The sequence below is a fragment of the Sorghum bicolor genome, chromosome 10 (genome assembly GCF_000003195.3).
Source record: "Sorghum bicolor cultivar BTx623 chromosome 10, Sorghum_bicolor_NCBIv3, whole genome shotgun sequence".
Lineage (NCBI taxonomy): Eukaryota > Viridiplantae > Streptophyta > Magnoliopsida > Poales > Poaceae > Sorghum > Sorghum bicolor.
The window spans coordinates 12,976,075-13,000,505 of NC_012879.2; the positions used below are offsets into that span (position 1 = coordinate 12,976,075).

The window sequence follows — 24,431 nt, forward strand, 5'->3', positions numbered from 1 at the left end:
TCGTTTATATTTGACAAATATTGTCCAATAATAGAATTATTAGGTTCAAAAGATTCGTTTCACAAATTACATGTAAATTGTGCAATTAGTTATTTTTATCTATACATGTGCCGCAAGATTCGATGTGACAGTGAATTAAAAAAATATTGCAAATTTTTTTAGGAAATAAACACCAAAACCAAAATATTTTGGTGTTAGAATTTTGATGAGCTGCTCAAGATTTTTGGTTTATGGTCTTTTGCAAAAAAAAAAAAACTTCAGGACTAAACAGGGCCTCAGACACCAGGTCCTACAGTTCGTTCCCAGGTTTCATCTTGGGCCAGCGAGCATCTGCTCTGCCCAGGTGACCCATTGTTCAGGAGTGCGCAGCTCTCCTGCCTGTGCTGTGCTTTCTTGTCTCTTGTTGCCTGTGCTGTGCTTTCTTGTCTCTTGAGCTTGCATTTTTGCATGCAGTGATCCAGAGTAGCACCAGTGGAAGCACCAGGCTTTCATGCTTTTGTGTTATCGAATTTTGATTGGGCAAGAGCTTTAGTCTTGCATCCGTGAAATACAAGAAGCAATCATTGGCTAATTATTGGAATATATAACTATGCTTGAATCATATTCCCGAGCTTCTTGTTCTATCTACGGTTTGCATGTTTGAGCTCCGATTCGTGTTCTTTTTGTTACGTTTGGGTTTCTTCCTACACTCTATCGCAAGTTGGCTGAGGTATTTTCGCTTTGGGAATTCGCTTTTGTTGGCAGTGATTTTGGGACAGTGGTCAAATATTTCGAAAAGAAATTTGAGGCTCCCATTCACCTACCTCCTACTTTGGTCGCCGTTTTCGGTCCAATGTTGGGTTTATGTTCATGAACTTGCCTAAAAATGCTTCTAAGTGTTGGATCAATAGTTGACTCCTTTTTTCATGATGCTGTTTTGACCAGGGTAAAACTATAGTTTCTTTTCTAGATATGAAGTTTGACCTTTAATAGAAGTTGTAGTTTGAGTTGAGTACAATAAACATTGCTTTTGGACCTAAACCTAAATCAGTCTTTAACATGGCCAAATAGGGACCACAATTTTGAATACAGTATTATTTTTGCCTCTTTAAATCTTTCCAAGTCCTAGATCGCCAGCCGTGAATTGACATGTTTGTGATATTTTATCTTCCATATTTGTATACCAACTCAATTTGATAACTTAATACGAGTTTGAATACTATGTGAAGAGATGACAACAAAACAAGTCTCGTCAAGTTTGGACTTAGCCACGGTAATAAACCAGACTTAGGCCATGTTTAGATTTAAATTTTTTTTTGGATTTTATTACTGTAGCACTTTCGTTTTTATTTGACAAACATTGTCCAATTATGGAGTAACTAGGATTAAAAGATTTGTCTCGTGATTTACAAACAAACTGTGAATTAGATTTTATTTTTTATCTATATTTAATGCTCCATACATATGCCGCAAGATTCGATGTGACGGGAAATCTTGAAAAGTTTTTTGTTTTTGGGGTAAACTAAACAAGACCTTAATAAAGGCCACCCAGTGAGAACAAGCATACCAAATCCTGTGCCTTTATCGCGTTGTTGTTTCCTTGGTCGATCTTCAGTATCCCAACTATAAAATTTATGTAAGTTAAACTAATTTAACTTTGATCAAATCTATAATGAATAATATTAACGTTCATATATCTAGCTCAGTTTACTATGAAAATATATTTATAGTTAATTTAATATTATCTATTTTTTATATAACTTTTACTCTAAATTGTTTGACTGCTTAAAACATGAGAATGGCATGAAACCAGTGGCCCTAACATTCCTTGCGATGTTAGTTCTTCAAACAGTAGTTCTTGGAAAATCGCTGGTGAAGAGCGTCCACATCCTCCCAAATAGCCAACCACTTCAGCATATTTTAGATAATAGAACCAAGTTCGGGCGAACTACTCCAGTCCAGCATATGGGACTATTTCACCAAGAGGTGTGTCAGTCCTTTTTTTTTGACGAGAAAGAAATGTATTAACACCATAAGGTTGAAAGAACCATTACAAAGTTAATGGATACAGCGTTGATTGCCCGTAGGACAGGGCAATCATTTTCATGACTAGGATTAGTACACCTGCTTGAATATACTAGTTGATTGGACCGAAGGGCCTGAAGTGCCTGCCTTGCTAGAGAATCAGCCATCTAATTCTGATTTCTTTTTATCATGCGTACTTGTAAGTTGGTTGTAGAAAGAAGGTTGGCTGCAATCTGAGTGTAAGGCTCGATTCTCCAATCCAGTGGGTTGGAGTGGTTGGATCCATTGAGAAAGTGCATCAGTTGTTGATTATCAGATAATATTGTGTTCACCCTACATTGAAGTTGATTGAGTAGGTTTGCTGCAAAAGCCAAAGCAGCAGACTCCGCCATTATTACAGAAAAGGAGTTCTGCATAGTGGCTTTGATGAATATACTAATTGGTGGATGTACATCTGTGTTGATTATGAAAACACCTAGACCCGCCTGTCTAGTATTTGATGTGGTCGTGTCTGGCATTGTGGAAGTCTCGGTGTAGCATCTGTTTCCTGCAATAGAAGTAGGGAAAGGTACTAGGTAACGATTGTTGACGGTCCTTAAGTACCAAATATAATCATCAAATAAATAAAAAAGGATCCAAATGCAACTAACACCTAGACTTAGGGTTTTATCTGACAGAATTCCACGAGTTTTGGTGTTTGTCTATTTTCGCAGGGGGTTATCAGGAAATATGGAGGAAAGGCCCACACGTCGGGTTTACATAGAGATATTAATGTGTCGCGCAATTTTCTGACATCTAGAAGACTCCAGAAGCCACGGGAACGAACGGGAAGGCGAACGGGCCCGGGGGCAGGGCGCCCGCCCTCACCCCCTGGGCGCCCGCCCTGACCTGGAGTCCAATCAGGACTCTCTTCGGGGATTACGCTCCACCGACCTAAAGGATCAAGTGTCGGTTTGATCCGACGGCCCAGATTCACTTGGAAGGACTATATAACCAGACTCCCTGGCCCCTGGAGGAGAACAAGTTCATCATAGAGTTGAGAGGAGCCCTCGAAGGAATACCTCTCCTCTAAATAGACTTTTTATGCTTAGCATCCAATGTGAGTAGAATTAGATCTTCTAGTTTCTACTAGATTGAGAGAGATAGAGTGGAGGTGTAGATCGGAGGAAGCCCGGCCTGTCGGTGTCTACTCCTAGGTTGTACCTGCGGGATCAAGTCTTCTAATATGAGGCTTGCTCCTAGGATTCTTCAGTAATTCGACTTCTAATTCCAGTAAGTTCTTGTTTTATTGTTCTTTGGTTATGGGTTTACTTTAATCTCTTCTGGTTGAGTTTAAAGTAATCATTGCTAGCGTAAATGTGGTGTTTGGGCTAGGGTACTCATAGATATTCCCTGACTAGTTGGACCGTGGTAGTAGCGAGGAACGTGACATTTCTGAGTTACCTTTGCAGACCATATCTCGTTAGCAGGAAGAGTAGGGTTTATAGGTGCGGGTCGAACGTCCTTTGTGGTGTCTAGATTCCGTAAGCTTCCCCAATAGAATAGTAGATCATCCTTACCAAGGTTAGAACGAGACTACGGTTGCAGTCTTCTCTATACATCGCTCACATCGATAAACATTCTTTGTAGCCTAAAGGGTAGTAGCAATAGATTTGGTTAGTCAGATGCACCCTTTCTCCTAGTGGTAAAAATATAAATACGATAACTCTGGATAACCTCCCGGGTGAAATGCTCACCGATATCCGTGCGCTTGCGGATCATTTCCTTATTGCGTTACCAAATATCAACAAGCATTTCTGGCGCCGTTGCCGGGGAGAAAGACAGTTTGCTGAGATAACTTTAAGTCTTGCTATTATCTTGTATTATACTTTTATACTTTTATTCTTTTATCTTTTTATTTTTTCCATCTTTGTGGATAACTCAAATTCCACACCTATTCTTGAATTTCTTGCACCTTCGGAGACCAGCCATAGACCATGGGAGTCAACAAGTCCTGCCCCTAATTATGATCTGTGTCCGGAGTTGAATGCAATAGGTCAAAACCAACCCTTTTCTATAGCTGAGGTCCTATCTTTTAATCAAAAAGATAATGAACTTTTAGCTACACCTAGGGAATCTTTTAACCTTTCTATAAATTCTGGTTTAAACCTAGCCCTACAAGACCATGTTTTTTCTCGATATTTTTACATTGGTCTTAATCATATAACTTTTGGTAGAGTCTTTCTTTCTTTATCTATTAGTAAAGGAAGGTATGTCTTCATTTGTGGACATCCTTCTTGCACTAGTCTTCATAAAAAATTCCTAGAGATAGAGAAGGAATCATCTCCCAGACTAGGAAAGGAAGTTTCTATAGCCAATTTTCTAACATTTCAATCCCATGATCCGGCTATCCAACCCATCCTTGAGCTTAATAATTTCTACTCTTCTCTTTCTCTTGAACCTCCCAATGATCCTATGAATCTCTCTAGACATCCCATGCATAAGAGTCACCAAGACCACAAGGAGGATCGAGAAGAGCAACATCAATGGCTAGAGGGCATTAAAAATCCATGTGCTATCACCATTGAATGGATAGATAAAACAAACTTGAGAGACAATCCTAGAGGAATTTTAAGCGTTCATGAAGAATCATCCTTGGAGTTTGAGAATGAGAGAAACAACAGTGAGCATGGAAGTTATTTCATAAATACCTCACCCAGTCCTTGCTCATATAAAACATCTTTCCAATCTATTGGTCTCTCCAACATCACCACATTTAAGATCTCCAACCCCCTCTTCCTTTCTATTTATAAAAACTTTAAAAGAGCGGTTGTCGATGCATATGTCTATAATAAATATTGCAGATCTTGTTGAGTTAATTGATGGTTTCCCAAGGACAAGCTTAGTGTCCTAAAACAAGCACTTATCAGATCGTAACATGAACTTCTAATTATTTGCAACATTACCTTATGTATTGAGCATATAAAGATAATTGTAGGAATATTCCTTCGGGTATTCTTGTCACTAACCTTTCCAGGATGGAAGCAAGAAGATCGGAAGAATGACAAGCACAAGGAAAACTTTCAATATCAACCTGGAAAGTCCTGAGATAAAAACTCACATTGGGGATAAAGGAGACACATGAAGTTTAACAATTTACACAAGAAGGACATAGCTCATTCATCATAGAGAGATGATCCATGGAACGAGACAAAGAATCCCACAAACACGATGCACAACCGCTAAGAAGGGAAAGCTTCCACAAGGTGATACTATACCATCACTCTTCAATTAAAGTAACATCTTAAGGTACTTGACTATCGCTTTTATAAGTTTCTCCTTGGTTCTGGCGTTCACATAAAATAAAGAGACAGACATGTATGAATTGTAGCTCCAAAATTAACCAACCCAATTAATTCAGCATGTTTAGTCCTTTAATCTTTGTTCTTAGATCCCACACTCCTAATCATATAAGCTAATATGTTGCACATTCAATCTTTGGAAGATATAACCAAAACATAAAAATAGATAGATTATCTTTCCATTAGGTTGAGCCATCTGATCTGACAAATGCTACACTCATGATCTTATCAACTTTGTCTTGCTCACTATGCTTAAGGTTAGAGAAGAACAAATACACTCACTGCAGCACCAACCCCCGTCTAGCAACACATACCCTACAACGGTGGACCCATGTGTTGCAACCTATTCGTCCCGGCCCTCGAGAGTCAACAAACCGCCACTCCACGTCGTATGGAGGAGCATGCTTATCCCAGCTATTTGCTAGCGAAAAGAAAACCCTCAAGGGGCGGCGGCCAACCTCTCCCTCTCCTGAGATCTCGCCTCCTTGATCCTTGACTGATTCTTCCCATCGGCCCCATCCTGCTCTACGAATCCCTTTCCACCTGCGGCCTTAGGATCCAGCAACAAGGTTGTGGGAGGCACGTCATGGTGACATCTTGATGCGCCCAATCCAGCCCCATATCCTGATGCAGGACGTGAAAGGATCTTCCTGTCAGCACCATCTTACTCTGCGATGTCCTCTCCACCTGCAAGGTCCATACGATCCAGCGGCAACAAGGTTGAGGAAGGCATTCTAGCCTAAAATCTCCTGCTGTAGATTTTGTTCCCTGTCCTGTGATTCCGGCCGTAAGGTATTCCACCCCTCATCCAAATAATTTTAATTTTTGTCATATAGATGCAGATCACTGGAATAATTTCGGTGATCCCACACTTTTTCCATGGATTATTTGGGACATATTGTGTTCTTCGTGAAATTTTTGAGTTCTGATTAGTGAAATTGATCTTACATATCTGATGGATTGATGTAAGAGAGCGGATCACCTCGGCTGGAATGTGTTTGGTAAAATGCCAATATGGAAAGTTTATATGACAGCAACAATTGTGGTGTCATTCTTCTCTAGTCAATAGATTACTCCACTTAAATATTTATTGTATCAATTCATCGGATGGTGATATTCAAATGATGTTTTTGGATTTATGTCAGAAATTATAAGAACCTATCAAAATGCATGATTCTGTTGCATCATTAATATATACTTTTTCTGTTAGTGAAAATACTTGACATTTCAACTCACTCCATTCTTTTGTCAAAAGAGAACTCACTCCATTCGTTACAGGATTGCTGGACGATTTAGTCTGAACTCTGAAGACCAACTGCTGCTATAACATTTGCACTTACCGTTTCACAATCAGGCACTAACCTAAAATGGTATGTGCAGTTCTTTTTTAATACTGATCTCCCCTTTATGATACAGATAATTATAGTCTCACTAATATTTTACCAGACTTGTCAGTAAACTATTTTCTTTCATAGAGATATAACTTTGATGTTTCATTGGCAATTTGGCACTTCTTTGCACGAGCTATATAAGGATTCAACTACTCCCTCAGTCCCTGAAAGAATCAATTCCTAAGATCCGTGCCAGTCAAACTTTTTAAAGTTTGACTAACTTTATAGAAAAGAGTAACAACATCTATAATATAAAATACACATTATATGAAAATATATTTTATGATGAATCTAATAATACTAATTTGATACTATAAATCTTAGCATTTTTTTCTAGAAATTTGGTCAAAGTTTAAAAAGTTTGACTTAGAACAACTCTAGAAATTGATTCTTTCAGGGACGGAGGGAGTATCTGGTTAATGTGAGTATATTCACTGATGCATAAATGGTAAGCTGAATTTGTTCAGCGCTATCTTGAAATGTAATTAATGGGCTTCCTTCTGTACATCTTTACAGATTGCAGTGTGACTACTTACTATCCAACTCTGCAAGGCAAAGCTTAGTATACTAACCATTTCTCATTTTTTTTATTATTTAGTTGTGTACTTGTGTTGTTTAACGTGCGCATTGACATGTCTGAGTATTCCATTTGTTCATTAGAAATGCTCACTGAAATACCTTAAAATTACTGAAATGCTCAGATGTGTTAAATATGTGTACTACTTGGACTAAGATTCTTGCTCAAAATTTATAATTTTTTTGTGGTTGCTACCAGTTTCTCAAAGGATCTCCCAATTGTACATTCTTATTTCCAGAGAATTCTTCATACTGGGCGTGCAAATGTTAGGTGAGAATTATGTGTATATATGCATCCAATTGCATAATGTTTTAATGACTTGTTCTAATTATCTTTTTAATTATAGGTAAAACATATATACTATATCTAGGCTCTTGGAATGATCAATTCTTGCATGGCCGAAAGGATGCAGATGAAAAGTGAAGAAGGAATTGACAAATTATGTTGAATGTGAGCCTGGAGAAGATTGTGAAATCAAACATATTTATTTGACAATCATTATGTATTCTACAGTATATTTCGATGGTTCTAGATTCCAGCTTAGTTGATTGTAGTAGCAAAACATGTATATATGGCCGTGATATAATTATTTATATTAACAAAATAGCCATGTAAGAGCTGTTTATGATGTGTTCTTATTGAGATTTGTACTGTATTGCTTATATGTGACGATCGAATTTGCTTTGCCTCTGTAAAAAATAATAAATATTAACAAATTAAATAATGAATAGAGCATACGTTCCTAATTGTAGGCAGCAACACACACAAGCGTTGGAAGCATTAGGAGATTTCCGTTGCTAGCTTGCAACACTTTATGGTACTTGTTACCAACGCATATGTATCTGTTAGCAACGCCACTTCTAGCAACGCATACTAGATGCGTTGGTATAGACCCCTCCAACGCTTAGTTTGACTTCTAGCAACGTTTATATGCGTTGCTAAAGGGGGTGTCTTTTTGTAGTGACTTTTGGTTCTGTTGGTGTTTTCCATCAACAGAGCCCATGCACTTGATCTCTGCCTTGTCTCTATGAGCAGGTACACTTCGAGCAAAACTTGAAGGAGTTTTACAACTCCCAGATTCCACCAAGTGAAGGACCTGGTTCTACGAGCACAAACACACTGAGCAGGATATTGCCAACACCGCACTTCGAACTACTGAGCAAAAAAAACATGGGTGACTCCGTATCAAGAGGTGCAGACGTCAAGGTCCACACCTAATCAAATGATGCACCTAAAGGATGAAGACGGTGAGAAGTCTTGTCCAGAAGACTTAAAACATTGGATCCTTGTCGGAGGAGGTCAAGATCGTCGACTCAAGTCGCATTTCCTGATCAAGAAGGACGACCGGTGTTCCAAGCATCCAGTGCACAATCAATTGATACTCTTTTCAGAAGACACTCTACGACACTGGATCTGACGACAACATAATGGCCGCAGTCACTTATCAGCTCCTGCATGGAACCATGCCCCTACAACCAATATATATTCAGCTCCAGATGATTTTCAGGTCATTGACATGGGAGAAGACGAGTATGATCCACCCACCATCCTTAGAAGACCGTTCCTCAACACTATCAAAGCCATCATCTATATTGGAACCGGAGAAGTCCACATGCACTTCCCTCTGAAGAAGGCGACGCAACCGAAACCAGAGGAGGCAAATCATCAAGGATGGATGAGTAGACTATGAAGGAGAAGTGGTAAGGTCTGAAGACATACAGCTTGAACAGAACTGTCCCGAGGAGACCGTAGCACCGAGTCAGGTGTGGAGAAAGAAGATAGTTATACACGAAGAGGAGGCGCCGTCGGAACCACCGACTACGCCATCCAGCGAATCCCAGGACGACTGAGAAAATGGAGAGTCCCGTTCAGAGGACTTAAAAACACCGAACGCCTTGCCAAGAGGTAATCTTGGTAGTTATCTTTTTCCTTTCAATTATTTTGCTTAGTTAATCAGGTTCATATCATCTTGAAAAGGAAATAAAAATGTTAAAAATAGTAAGCCCCATGTGAGTATGCTCATGGCATAAAACCACAGGTACATTCACTGTGGTGGCATAAAATAAATATGTTTTCATCTTACAATAAAAATATAAAAATAATAAGTGCATGATCCTGCTAAATAAATAACATTTATTGAGGAGGCTCAACATGATAAAGTCTAGATATTTATGCTAACACTTAACTAGTTCCACAAAGCTTTGTCGTCTATTTGAACTCCACAGAATTCAAGGATCAAAGAAGACTAGCAGACGGAGGACATCCTAATCGCTGTCAGGGTGCTGCCGACTTTCAAATACACCTCCACCACCTGCTAGCTACATCAGAAGAAATTACGTCAAAATCCAGCTTGGGGGAGAGCACCCCCATCTATCCAGCTAAGTGTTTCTACTCGCGTTTATACTCTACTCAAATAATAAAAAGATGCATAATCATGAAAACCCAAATAAAAATTTTGTGCTTATATATATATATATATATCTTTGCTTAGTTTGCTAAATAAATAAATAAATAAAGTTTGCTATGAACCCTAATGATAAGCTCTCACATGGAAATGATGAATAGTTGCTCTGCCATGACTAGTTCTTAAAATTAAAATCTCTCTCAAGTTTAGGCATAACTGTTATAATTTAAACCTACTCTAAACCTGAACTTGTGGGAAGAGTACTTGATCTAAAGTCTAAGTTGTTAACGGATATGATATGGGAAGGTTGAGCTGTTGTTTATCTGTTCCTAGAGATGCTATAATTCTGGAGAATTTTATCTTTGAAAACCTTTAAAATAACACATGATGAGTTCCCGTATGATGAGAGTTTAAATTCCTACCACGGCCATATATATACATGCTTGCTAGACTTTGAGCCATACATTTACTTTTTTACTGCTTATGAGCATTGAGTGTGGTCAAGCAGTGTAGACCCGTAGGAGCTTGTCATGCGGTTAAAATCAAGATTCACTTGCACGTTCACTCACACATGCTGCTTCTACCCTGGAAGTATGCATCCACATATATCCACTCATTTCCATCTCCAGAGCCACCCAAAAGTATTCTACTCCTAATCCGGGAGAGAATAGCCAAAAAAAATATTTTCCTATCCCTATTATTTCCTGTGAAATAAATGCTCGAGTTATCTTGGTTACTACCACTTGCTATATTATTTTAGGAGATGAGTGCTCTAAAAAAAGAAGAGAAAGAAAGAGAGAAAGAAAACGAGAAAATAAAAAGGGGCAAGTGCCCGAAACCTCGAAATAAAAGAAAAAGTGAGACGAGAGGTAAAAATGGACAAGTGTCCGACAGTAGAATTAGGGGTACAAGATACCCACCTGAGAGGGAAGAAAAAGAAAATGTAGAGCATCTCATTCTCCTCAAAAAAGCTTCAAAGTGCAAGAAAGGTATGTATCCCCTAAAAAGAGCAAAAGTAGAATTAGACTTTCACCATTGTTATCACCATCATCACCATACAGCAATCACTCGCCACACATGCACATCTTGATTTGACTTATTGACTTGTTCTTCTGGATCCATGGTTTGACTATGCAATAAATGTCTTGTAAATATGTATTATCTGTCTCCCACCTATGAGCTCCAGATATCAAAACCTTATTAGAGTAGGGTGAGAGAGAAGGCAATATCACTATGCCTTATACCAAAAATACCACATACTTTGAGAGAAGACATATACCATTACTGCCTTGGTAAGGATCCAGAAATACCACAAAAGAGAGATTTGAGAGAGTCATACAAGGAATCTCTGAATTTTATTTGAAAAACTGCAAAAACTCCAGAACTATAGCTCATCAAAGAATAAGAGACATGGCACTTGAATAGACCGTTCTATCTTTTAACAACTCAAGACACAAGTGACGGTTACAAGCCCCATGGTGAAAGGTAAAATGAGTAAGTTTTAAGTCTTAACAGTTTACTCTAACTCAGAGATGAGATCTTACTTTTAAGGCATGAAACCACTGCAGAAACTCTTGAGTTCATCCTTGCTCAGGGACGAGCAAGAGGTAAGCTTGGGGGAGTTGTTTACGGTCCTTAAGTACCAAATATAATCATCAAATAAATAAAGAAAAGGATCCAAATGCAACCAACACCTAGACTTAGGGTTTTATCTGACAGAATTCCATGAGTTTTGGTGTTTGTCTATTTCTGCAGGGGGTTATCAGGAAATATGGAGGAAAGGCCCACACATCGGGTTTACATAGAGATATTAACGTGCCGCGCAATTTTATGTCATCTAGAAGACTCCATAAGCCACGGGAACGAACTGGAAGGCGAACGGGCCCGGGGGCAGGGCGCCCGCCCTCCCCCCTTGGGCGCCCGTCCTGACCTGGAGTCCAATCAGGACTCTCTTCGGGGATTACGCTCCACCGACCTAAAGGATCAAGGATAACCGTTCAATCAATGTCGGTTTGATCCGACGGCCTAGATTCACTTGGAAGGACTATATAACCAGACCCCATGGCCCCTGGAGGAGAACAAGTTCATCATAGAGTTGAGAGGAGCCCTCGAAGGAATACCTCTCCTCTAAATAGACTTTTTAGGCTTAGCATCCAATGTGAGTAGAATTAGATCTTCTAGTTTCTACTAGATTGAGAGAGATAGAGTGGAGGTGTAGATCGGAGGAAGCCCGGCCTGTCGGTGTCTACTCCGAGGTTGTACCTGCGGGATCAAGTCTTCTATCCCGAGGGTTGCTCCTAGGATTCTTCAGTAATTCAACTTCTAATTCTAGTAAGTTCTTGTTTTATTGTTCTTTGGTTTATGGGTTTACTTTAATCTCTTCCGGTTGAGTTTAGAGTAATCATTGCTAGCGTAAACGTGGTGTTTGGGCTAGGGTACTCATAGATATCCCCTGACTAGCTGGACCGTGGTAGTAGCGAGGAACGTGACATTTCCGAGTTACCTTTGCAGACCATATCTCGTTAGCAGGAAGGGTAGGGTTTATAGGTGTGGGTCGAACATCCTTTGTGGTGTCTAGATTTCGTAAGCTTCCCCAATAGAACAGTAGATCATCCTTACCAAGGTTAGAACGAGACTACGGTTGCAGTCTTCTCTATACATCGCTCACATCGAAAAATATTTTTTGTAGCCTAAAGGGTAGTAGCAATAGATTTGGTTAGTCAGATGCACCCTTTCTCCCAGTGGTAAAAATATAAATACGATAACTCTGGATAACCTCCCGGGTGAAATGCTCATCGATATCCGTGCGCTTGCGGATCATTTCCTTATTGCGTTACCAAATATCAACAACGATCTGTTGTAGAGTGTGTTTGATGACTCCTTCGTCCAATTCTTGCAGAAGGGTTATTAGTAGAGAAGTGAGGACTATCCAATCGGTTGGATTTTTCAGGGCATCCAGATGGGCGTGCATGTGGGCAGTTGTTGCTTGTTGGACCTGGTTTGCTGTCCAGGTTCTTCTTTGGAACCTCTTGTCATTGTGAGCCTTCCAAATGTACCAGAGAAGAAACATGTTGTTACATAAGGCCTTCTTTGTTGTGTCATGCTGAAGAAGGAGTGACAGTGAGAGTTGAACACCATCGTCTTCCACTGGAAATTGATTAGTAACTAGAGATGGGTTAGCTATAAACCAAACTTGCGTGGGAAGATTGCATGTAAGAGACAGATGTTGGTCTGTTTCAACGTGTCCACAATAATCACAATTGTTATCAATACGGACAGAGAAAGTACCAACTCTTGCCCCAGTGGCAAGGGCTCTTCTTATTAGTCTCCATGCAAAGGTTTTAAGAATTGGAGGGATTAACTTACATTTCGAAACCTTATGAAGTATGCTGTTGGCATCATCAGTAATGTTTCTGGGTCCTTGAGTGGGTAACTGGTGAACCTCTTGAGATGAAAGATGGGAGTAGGCAACTTTAGTGGTGCAAATGCCATCTTTAATTGGTGCCCATCTGAGGGTATCATTGTAGTTGTGATGAACAAATGGGGTAGATTCAATAGCATGGACAGCCTGGTCATTTGAAGGTATTGGTAAGGAGTTGGTGGTTCCAGATTTGGGTATTCGGGTTTCAGAGATCAGAAACTTTGGCAGGCAAAGGAGGGTTGATAATAGGCAAGGTGAGAGAGTCATGGATGTTGTCCCAAATGGAGCACCGAATTCTCTCTGCGAACTCCTCTGTCATGAACGACGATGTAGTAGAATTCTCTCTGGAATGCGCCACAGAAACAAGTCATCAAGCATATTAGTTAACACTAACTCCTGCTTACCTCGAGCTTGCTTGAGCTGAGATTATACATGAAAAGTTAGATGTACAGACGAAGTAGCTAGCACAGGTAACTGCAGCTTGTAAGTGACGAAGCTTGCTTTTGCAAGTATCTGGCTGGCATGATGAAGAGCTAGACATGCAAGCAAATCCAATTACCAATTCATCTCTAACTTTTCAATGCCATTTTTTTTTACCAATTTGTACTTCTGGTTTCAATCATCCAATAATTTTAGTACCGAATACTAATTAGAATCAACCAAAAATAGTACTAAATATAATTGGAAATAATTAATTCAGGCCTTGTCGTATGAGGTTCAGCCCTGAATTGTCTTCTCATGTTTTTAGTTATTCTTCTCTACTATATGGAACCTGTTAAAAATGTATAGTTATCATAACTTGACAAACTAATCTTTAATATGTATAAGAAAGCAACCCGAAGTTACTAGGACATAGCATGACATGTATGTCAATGACTGAAGAGCAACGAATGAAATAAATAGTAGGGAGCGACGTGTGATGATAGCTAAACACTAGTGGGGTGAAACTAATAGGAAGCCGCATGAAGCGTATCATAAAAAAGGCCGAATGTACCCTTGTTAACGAAAAGTAGTTGGCAATTCATTTTTGCTAGAGAGGTTTATCTTGCCTCCATGATCTAAATTAACTCGGCATGGAATAATGTGCAACTCACAGCCATTAATATGGTGAACATAAACATTGATTCATGGTTATTTGTATTTCTTATTTTTTTAAAATTTGATATGGTGAACACATTGATTCATGGTTATATGTAATTTTTATTTTTTTTAATTTGATATGGTGAACATAAAACATTGCTTCATGGTTATATGTACTTTTTATTTTTTTTATATAATGCTACACATTGTATATGGAATATTTCTGATTTCATATCTGACTTGTGTGCAACTTGAGTCACTATCACTTTATGACTATAGTGATGTGCAAGGCAATTGCATATCGGCCGAAATTATTCAATGTCCAAGATTAGGCAGAGGACAAACTCATAAAATTAGCAATAGACTAAGATGGCTTAGCAAAACTGCAATTGAGGTGTTTTCTCTCCAGTAACTTACTCTCCCTTTTTTTCTAAATCTCTACTATAATTGAAATCTTCTCCAGGCAAATTTCACCTACAAGATCAACGACTCACAGCACATATTCTATAGATTAGACGGGCTAGATTAGAAGTATGATCACGACCTTACACACCCTCAGCCTCGCGTCATCTCTACTCTCCGTGACAACTCCGTATCGCAGAAAACCTCCACCACGCGTGCGACTCGTCGCCCGCCGCGAGCGTGGCCGCCGCTGCCCGCCCCGGTGCTGCGCCGCCCGCTGGAGCTGCACCAGTCCGCTCGCCCGCCCGTCCTCGCAGCGCGCTGCCCGACCATCGCCCGCCACCCGCCGCCGCCGATCGCAGGAAAAAAAGGAAATAAACCACCCGACGCCGAGAGGTAAGTCGACGGCACCAAGGGTCCGGCTGTGGCACCCAACGTCGTGCCTCCGCAGCGCCGCGAGGTGCTCTCCCGCCTCTGTGAGCATCATGGTCGGTGACGCACCATCAGGGCACGAGCACCCGTTGATCGATCTCGCCACCGCTGCCGCCGCAACTTATAGGGCATGCCGCGATCCTGAACCGGCTCGGCCACGTCCCTCGGTGCATCCGCGTTGTGCCGGTCCCAGCGTGACGATGTCGCTCCTCGCCGATGACGACCCCTCCGACGACGACGCGCCGACCCGTCCCACCACTTTCCTCACCGAGGCTGAGCACCCACCCTGCTGCTAGCGTGCTACACTGCTGCTGCTCGCGCGAATGCGCGATCCGATTTGAGTTGTTCAGATCCGTTCATCCGTGTAGCGATACTGATCAGTGTACATCTCATTTCCAGGTAAACAATTTCCTATGCAATGCTTTATTTTTATTTTTTTTCTTTCGGATGAACAACTAGGAAACTATCCCTAGGTGTCCAATTTTATGTGTAGTGGTTGCAAATTAAAATAACCACAATGCTTAAAAATATCTAGCTAATTACAACCTATGTCTCCAGCACACTAGCTTCCTAATAAATATTGATTATGGCACATGACTATTTTACTTATTGGGAAGAAAATTTCTAACCTGAAGTGTACAGCTAGATGTGAATTTTGCGAAGAAAATTGTGCTTACTAGAATGTAGTCTTTTTCATGTTGCTTATAATGGAAATGGTCATCGATCCATTGTTTTTTAGTTGAAACATGGCTTATTTTTTTTCTTGATTTGGCAATTGTTCTCTGTTAGTTGACTGTACCTTTTGTGTTCAATACTTGTTATTAGACCAGCTTTTTATGGGATTCACATTATTTTAATAATGCATTGTTGGTTTTTGAAGTTAAGAAGAAACATTTTTTATGGATATAGTTTCAATTGCATGGATATGATCATACATGAAAACAAGACGAGACTCAAGGGTAGTGGCGTGGTGCTGCTCTCTGCCTGTTGCCACGCTGCTGTTGCTCCTCTCTTTTTGCCGACATAACCAAGGTGAGTTGGAATGTATTTTCAGGTTTTCATAAAACGAGTTTCAGGTAGCCAAAGAAAGAACTGAAATACAGTTACCAATTACCATGTAGTATTTCAATATCAATGCATCAGCTATCCTATTGAGAGAAGTAGGCTTTACTTGTTTTCATGAAATGAGTTTCAGGTAGCAAAAGAAGAAACTGCTCTATTGCAGTCCCATGTATGTGATTGCTGCTAGCCCCGATTGAGAAGTAGGCTTCACTTGTTTTTTTTCATGAGAAATAGAGGTCTTCAGTAGTAACACTTGTCCGGTGCATCACATTATCATCGATATATTATACTAAATCTAGCACTTAAGAAATAATTGCTTTACCACTTTATTGTTTGGTAGCAAACTGAATAGCTGGTGTAACAAAATGTTTGCTCTAATGAAATGTGTAAGCAAACCGTTGAGATGCAGTGTTGCTTGTATTTATGTGGGACTGCAATAAGAAACTTGCACTAAGAAATTGCTCGCAGACAGGTTGCTGCTTCGAGAGAGGATGGTGGTGCTTGTTTCTTGATTAATTGTTCGAGTAGCCAGCTAGGTGTGTTGGATTTTACATGAATTTGTATTTGCTGGAATGGAGTTGATTACAGATGGATTATATATATGGACTAGACTGCTCAACACACAGTCTATAGGTAAGCCATTCGATGAAATGCTCTTAAACTCATCCTAATAGGTTCTGTGTTGGTTGTACCATAGCCTACATCAGTGAAGGACTAGGGGTTTCCTCTCCTTTCAGTTTTTAGCAAGTTGTGTTCACTGAATTTTGCTGTTACATTTCTGACCGTTTGTACTAAACATTTGATTGGAAGCCTTTAAGGGTCTCAAATTATTTTTTATTGTCTAGAGATACCTGGCATTTCTTGGCCATTTTCCTATAAATGTTTGGTCACTATTAGGTTTACTTTGCTAATATACAATATAATTTGCACTGAAAAGTATATACTATTTCGTGCAGGAAAATGGCCACCACCTCATAATTGTCGAGAAAGACACGTCATGCTGGGTTGCATAAGGCTTGGTTGAGCACGCGTCTGGCACTCATCCAAATACAAGGTAGTGGAACATGCCAAATTGTTATGAAAGTCTAGATGAGCCTCAAATTAAGATTTGCCAAAATTAGTTAGCCACAATGAAAGTGGTGTTTTTTGAACATAAACTTTTAGTTTACTGTATTATTGGTTCTTTGATTTATATTTATATTTAAATGTCACCTAAATAATAAAAAAGGTTTTTTGAGGGAATCTTATTTTTTTTTAAAAAAAAAGGTGACATGAGCTTAGGGAAAACTCAAACAAATCTGCGTCTGAACAACGAACCTCAGGAAGGCCGAGAAACCACGTTCCAAAATCCGAGCCCAACACAAGTCCGTTTCTGGCCCCGACTACTTATGGTCCAACACTCCAAAGTCTCCAAGGCCATCGCCTCCGACCCACCACCACATCCCAAGCATGGCTGCGCTCGCCGCCGTCGACTCCTCGGCACCTCCGCCGCCGTCCGAGTCATCCAAAGGCAAGGGCAAGATGGACGACGACGTGGAGGCGGAGGGCGCGGAGAAGATGTGCGGCATCTGCTACGTCGACGGCCGGCGGGCCATCCGCGGCGAGCTCGACTGCTGCGCCCACTTCTTCTGCTTCGTCTGCATCATGGCCTGGGGCCGCGTCGAGTCCCGCTGCCCCTTCTGCAAGGCCCGCTTCCGCACCATCCGCCGCCCGCCCGTCGCCGGCCGGTTCCCCGACGAGCGAATCGTCTCCGTCCCCGAGCGCAACCAGGTATGCAGCTTGGTCGGTACCCTTAAACCAATCTAATCTAATCTAATCTCATCTCCCGGGACCTATCGGATCTCCGTACCAGTGTAGAAACCCTCATGTCCATCACTGCGAATTTCTAGCAAATTTGCCATCGATTAGTCCGTACTGCATGCTATTTCGCTCCCTCCGCTGCCAATATGTCATGAATTCTCCCGCTGGACAACACAACACTGACGTGCTGTGTGTTGGCTGTGCAGGTATACAATCCTCAGGGCAACGGGAGCAGCACAGTGGGCGGAGATCCTTACGTGAACACCATATGCACCGTCTGCAGCAGCTCCAGCGACGACGAGCTGCTGCTGCTCTGCGAGCTCTGCGACTCAGCTGCGCACACTTACTGTGTCGGGCTGGGGAACGCCGTGCCGGAGGGGGACTGGTTCTGCAAGGACTGCGGGACGATCAGAGATGATCAGTTGAGATGGCAGGCTGAGAATCAGGCTGAATTTGAGATCGGGGTCAATGTTCCGGATGCTGAGCCAGTTCCAGACCCCTTGGTTTCTGGTGTTGTGGATGAGGAGCATGATCTGGAAAGGACAGATGCGCGGAGCGGTGGCGGCGGTTCGATGAGTGACCCGGTTCCTTCCATTTATGACATTGTGGATGATGATTTCGCTACCATTGCTGGGATCTTTAGGAGGAGGATTCCTGAGGATAATCGACCTCAGGGTACTTCAGCTGGATCTCAGTGTCCAAGGTCGACCCAGGGACGAGACAATGGTCTTGCAGCCTATCATGCTCGCATTCGCCTTGAAGTTGAGAGAGCTAGAACATTGCGCAATTCTCGCAATCTTGATAAGCGCATAAGGGAGCTGCGGGAGAACTGGGCGGCTCTGCGTGATGGTTCTGTGGGGTTTGCTCCGCATATGCCTGGCAGAAGAAGGAAGGATATGGCTGGTTCTGCTTCTGTTCCTACCGAGCATCAGCGTTATGCAGAGCCTGAAACTATCAGTTCTCGAAATGGCACCACTGCAGCTTCTGTTCCGCTGCGAACACCCTTATCTGAGGAAACTAGTACCTCACTGGGCCATAGTAAAAAAGTCTTGCACAAGGACACTCGTGATGCCCGTAAGGCATGGAAAAGGTTGGAGATGGCAAAATCATCTGGTGGGAGGAAGATATCTAACACACCTGCCTCCCTTAACTGCAGCTCCCCATTTTCCATGGGGAACAGATCAACTTCTTACAGTCCGATTGATACAATTGTGGGACACAAGAACCAGAACCTGCCTAATAAGTTTTGTCAAAAAAGTAATTCAATCTGTGGTCATGGTACAAAAGCGGAACATACGCCACCCGCGAATAACTCTAGAGGATGCCATAGCTTGCCTGAGAACAATCGTGCCTCAGTTCATGAGAGGATGATTTCTTTTCAGAATCGAATAAATCAGGAAAGCCTTGATGGCAAAGTTGCTTCATCAACCCACAATCGGCATGTTGATCAATCATTAGTATCTTCCTGTAGCACACGCAGATCAGAAAAACTCAAATCAGACATGCTGCATCCACAAAAGTACAGTTCATCATCTGGCCAGTCAGCTGTGACTTCATCCCTACAGTTAGGACCTAGTGTTGAATCTGGGAGCCAATGCACTATGATGGTAAACCCTGAGGAATCTTCAGCTGTTTGCGTTGAAGGTATTGCTGCAACCATTGAAGGTACGAAAAGTTCTAGTCCATCCCTACAGTTAAGACCTGGTGTTGGATCTGGGAGCCAATCCACTATGATGGTAAACCTTGAGGATTCTTCAGCTGTTTGTGGTGAAGGTATAGATGCAACCATTGAAGTTACGAAAAGTTCTAGTCCAGACCGGCTTGAGCGTAAGAGAAAACACAGTTCAGAAAGATGCCATGATCAAGGATCCAAAAGGTCCAGGTCAACCTGTAAAATCGCAAAAAGTGAGATTTCTTCTTTGGCCATTCGCGAATTGAAACTACTCAAGATAGACAAAACACATGGTACGAAATTCCTTTCCAATTCTTATGTTCACTAACATAACATCTTTTTTGCTGTCACATTCTCAATTTCATAAACCACTGTTTGGGATTCAGGTTCTGACAGATTCAAGGAAGTTGCTCGGACCGCAACACATTCCATCTTGGCTGCCTGCAGATTTGAGCATTCGCCATCGCAATCCCTTGCACTCTCAAGACCTGTCTGCAAGCACAGCCCCAAAGTCAAACAACTGAAGTCGTCAGCAATTACGGATTTTTGCAAAGAATGCTTGCGTAACTTTGTTAAAGAAGCCGTCAGTTTGGCGTTGTCTGGCAAGCAGATGGATCAAACTGGTACCTCCTATTAGATTGTAGACAAGTTTGGGATTATTTTTTGTCTGGTCATTGTGAATACCTCAGCACAAACTAGGGACAAGTTGTACATTTTATGGGATGTTAATGCTGTCCTACAGTGTAGTTGCTAGGTGTAATCAGTACTGTGACAACTAACAAAACATTCTCTTTAATATGCCATGACCATAGTTGCAGTACTGGAACCGAACATTTCCCGGCTCCTGAGGTGTGGTTGGTGCAACTGGATCACGGAATCGGTCTCACATCAGTGTATGGTTGGGTTGTAAATGTTAGCCATTACTCTATTAGTGGGTGGATAAGTCTCCCGAAGGAGAAAAACTCGATGAAACTTGCATATTGCTGATTTCAACTGTCTTGAATTGTTGATGCTGTCTTTGGTGGTTCAACTGAAGCCTTCAATTGCTGAGGAAAGCAGACAGCTATTGTAGAGATATTGTAGCCTTTCTGAATCCAAGCATTACCTAAAATGTTTAAACAAGCTGAGGATGATTAGTATCGTCTACTGCTAAGGTACTGTTTTCTCTATAATGTTCTGAGAAGCGTCATTTTTCTTTCTACTCTTCTTTCTCTTTTCTCAGTGTTACTGAGTGTGCGTCTTCTTCACTACAATTGTTGTTCCTTTTGTATCGACTAGCACCACAGGTTGTTCTTTGAACACCCCACGATAAAGGATATGATGGTTTGGACATGCATGTATTCGTTCCACACCCATTGTTACTAGATTGAGAAGCTTCTTTGCTTGATAGGTGTTGGTAGGCACAAAGTTTGGTTTAGGAAGCACAACAACCAACAAAGTTAAGAGAGATTTACTTGTATGGCCCTACAAAAAATGACTTTTCCATATATGGCTTTTTTTTTAACTTACCTCTGGCCCTAAAATGAATTTTCATTACTTTTATGATCTTTCATCCATTTTCAGCGGTTACGATGTTAAGTGGAGGGTAAAAAGACCGTTTTGCCTCTAGTGGAAAAAAGTGCGGAGTTTTTGTTTGTTTGTTGTACATTTGGAGTAATATTTTGCAAATAAATTCATATATAATAGTAGGACATATTTGGCGTAAAAATTTACAGAGGTATAAGTGGAGGGTAAAAAGACCGTTTTGCCTCTAACATATATTTGGCTTAAGTTTGATATTATCGTATTTGGATCTTGGCATACTATACGGTTCCGACAGCCACAACAAGGACAATATATATCCTTCATCTACTTAATCAAAGTGTGTCTTTTAGCGGCTTCAATAAAACCATTCACATCTTGTATATAGGAAGCATCATGTCTTTGTTTTGTGTACATCCATGATTTGTCCATATGTGGCCTTCAAAAAGAAAAGGTATATTTGCATCAAGATATTATTCATATATAAATGTTGAAGGAATTGTCTAATTGTTTTTATACAAATATTATTATTCTAGACCTAGAGCTTAAAAATGATATAAACACGATATGAACCAAAAAAGAAAAAGTAAATATATAAATTAACTAGAGTTCATGTGAACCAAGTAAGTTGGGCATAAAATCACTCTAAATTGCTAGGAAAAAACAAACATCATGCATGTTTCTCTCTAGATCTCCATTAGTGAAAGAAATGTATAGATAAAGTTTGATAAGTGTTTTGGAATGCCACAAGATGACATCTCAAATCCAACTCCTTCAAAGGTTCGAAGGGCAAAACCTCCTCTATTTTTGCTATTTCTCACCCTCCAAGTGAATTGAACACGCTCAGCAACATTGTCGCAAAGAGGAAGAAGGATATTTATGACGTTATTTTTAGGGGTAATTGACTAAGAACTACCTGATATTGGATATGGGATGCGCTTCTGATAATCATCTTCAACTAGAGGTGGTTCTGTAGAGACTATTATCCCTAAAAATCGTATTTTTAGAGGACGGTTGTCTTAAAAAAAAATCGCCTCTAGAAATGAATCCGTTTCTAAATATGGATCTCTAACGGCGGTTATAAAGTAGAGTACCTCTCGCCAAGGTAAGAGGTGACGTGTTAAGAAATCGGACTCTGTTAAAAGGAAGGCGTCTATAAAAGTTATTCGTATAATAGTGTTGTCATCGTCTCTTAAACGTTCAAAAATCAAACGTATGAGATCGCTGCTTTGGTCAGTTATTTTTATAGTGGGATGCCCTAATAACATTCGTATCAAGGCTTCCTAAATACTCCTGCACCGTATAGTTTCCTAAAAGGATTCAGGTAAACTACGGCGGCCGGCGGCAGGAGAGAGAGAAGAAAAGACGAAGCAAAATACGACGCCTGAAAACGCCAGATTTTAGCAGAAAACGTTGTGCCCAGTCGCCAAATAGCGGGCGGTACGCTCGACGCAACGCGATGACGAACGCCGTCCGTCCGGATGGATGGCCACTGCACACAGAAATATATAATGTACTAGGAGTATTTAACAGCTGCCAAATGCCAAATTAATCAGCTGATCCAAATCCATATTTCGACAGTATTAGCAAAGCAGCATACACAATACTCCCTCCCTCCCTCCCTCCCAGAATTTTTTAATAAAATATATATTAAAAAATATTAATATTTATGGTACACAATTAGTATTATTGAAAATATTTTTCAATTTAGTTTTTTACTAAATTTATCTAGAAATATAAATATTGTACATTTGTTTTATAAATTAAGTCAAATTTATAGTAAAAAAAACCAAAGACGACTAATAATATGGGAGAGGGAGTATCAATTACCAGCGGATGAGGCGCCACTGCACTGCACACTACGACCGCCTGTTTGGTGTGGTCTAATTAACACTGTAACCGCGTGCCTTTACTCCTCGAGAGGCCTTTTGATCTGCCGCCACTGCTGAGAGGGGCATGGAATACAGATAATACTTGCACAATACAGTACATTTCGTACTGGACTAGTTAGCGATTATAATGACGGGAACTAGTACAGCTGTAGAAGCATCAAACACCAAATGGAATTGTTGTAAAAAAAAACGGGGTAAATAATTGGCTAGTGGATCAAGCACACTGAACACACTAATGGACGCAGCAAAAAGAAAAAGAAAAAAAAACGACAAACATCAGTGTACCACGAAAAATTGCTTAGCGTACCAAGATTATACACGTTTGAACACATGAATTCTATAGGAATCAGTTCAATTTTACATGAAAAATACATGCATGAATGTGGAAATATTCTCGCTGTTAAAACAAGCCAAATAGTGTAACTGTAAGTGAACAACTGTTTTTCAATCCATTTTATTTAGGCCCTGTTTAGTTCACCACCCAAAAATTTTTCATCCATCCCATCGAATCTTTGGACACATGTATGGAACATTAAATGTAGATAAAAAAATAAACTAATTACACAGTTTAGTTGAGAATCGCGAGACGAATCTTTTAAGCCTAGTTACTCCATGATTAGCCTTAAGTGCTACAGTAACCCACATATGCTAATGATAGATTAATTATGCTTAATAAATTTGTCTTGCAGCTTCCTGACGAGCTATGTAATTTGTTTTTTTATTAGTTTCTAAAAACCCCTCCCGACATCCTTCCGACACATTCGATGTGACACCCAAAAAATTTTCGTTCACAATCTAAACAGGCCGCCTTGTTTACTTCCCGAAATGAAAATTTTCGTGACACTGTAGCACTTTCGTTTGTTTGTGGTAATTATTGTCCAACCATAGACTAACTAGGCTCAAAAGATTCGTCTCGTCAATTTCGACCAAACTGTGTAATTAGTTTTTATTTTCATTTATATTTAATACTCTATGCATGTGTCTAAAGATTCGATGTGACGGGGAATCTTGAAAAATTTTGCGTTTTTGGGTGGAAGTAAACAAGGCCTTACAAAGGGCTGTGCTTTTTTTCATCTGGGAGAGGGCCCAGGCACAGCCGCGCACCGCACATCAACAGCATGATCACGAGGAGATGTATCTGTACATGGACGAGCACGATTCATGTGCACATGGCAATTGACAGGGTCTCGTCACAACAACACGGTCACCCCCAGTCTCACAATCAGGACCCATCCATGAGCCTTCCTCCGTCAGAGGTGTTTAGTCAGGGATATTAAAATTTAATAGGTGTAGTATTTTTCATTTAATTTAATAATTAGTGTCTAATTATAAATTAATTTGATTTAAAAATAATTATATTTTTAGTTTTATAAATAATATTTATTATATATATATATATCAAATATTTAATGTGACGAATTTAAAATTTAAT

The 24,431-nt window shown here is 40.5% G+C and overlaps 1 protein-coding gene and 1 long non-coding RNA gene across 3 annotated transcripts; both read left to right on the forward strand.

Moving 5' to 3' along the window:
- LOC110430934 lies at window positions 5,728–7,951 on the forward strand. 2 transcript variants are annotated; one of them, XR_002448365.1, is made up of 4 exons: window positions 5,728–6,137; window positions 6,624–6,715; window positions 7,253–7,583; window positions 7,660–7,951. It is a non-coding gene; the product is annotated as an uncharacterized LOC110430934 (long non-coding RNA). The 2 variants fall into 2 exon arrangements; XR_002448364.1 differs by having other exon boundaries at window positions 5,728–6,715.
- LOC8073738 lies at window positions 17,329–20,719 on the forward strand. Its single transcript, XM_002436831.2, has 3 exons — window positions 17,329–17,884; window positions 18,121–19,879; window positions 19,973–20,719. Exons 1-3 carry the CDS (start codon window positions 17,564–17,566, stop codon window positions 20,221–20,223), a joined length of 2,331 nt encoding a protein of 776 aa, XP_002436876.1. The 5' UTR covers window positions 17,329–17,563; the 3' UTR covers window positions 20,224–20,719.

Coding starts and splice junctions, on each gene's coding strand:
- LOC8073738 (XM_002436831.2), top strand. CDS start 17,564: ATGGCTGCGCTCGCCGCCGTCGACTCCTCGGCACCTCCGCCGCCGTCC. Junction 17,885..18,120: donor CCGTCCCCGAGCGCAACCAG/GTATGCAGCTTG, acceptor TTGGCTGTGCAG/GTATACAATCCTCAGGGCAA. Junction 19,880..19,972: donor CAAGATAGACAAAACACATG/GTACGAAATTCC, acceptor TTTGGGATTCAG/GTTCTGACAGATTCAAGGAA.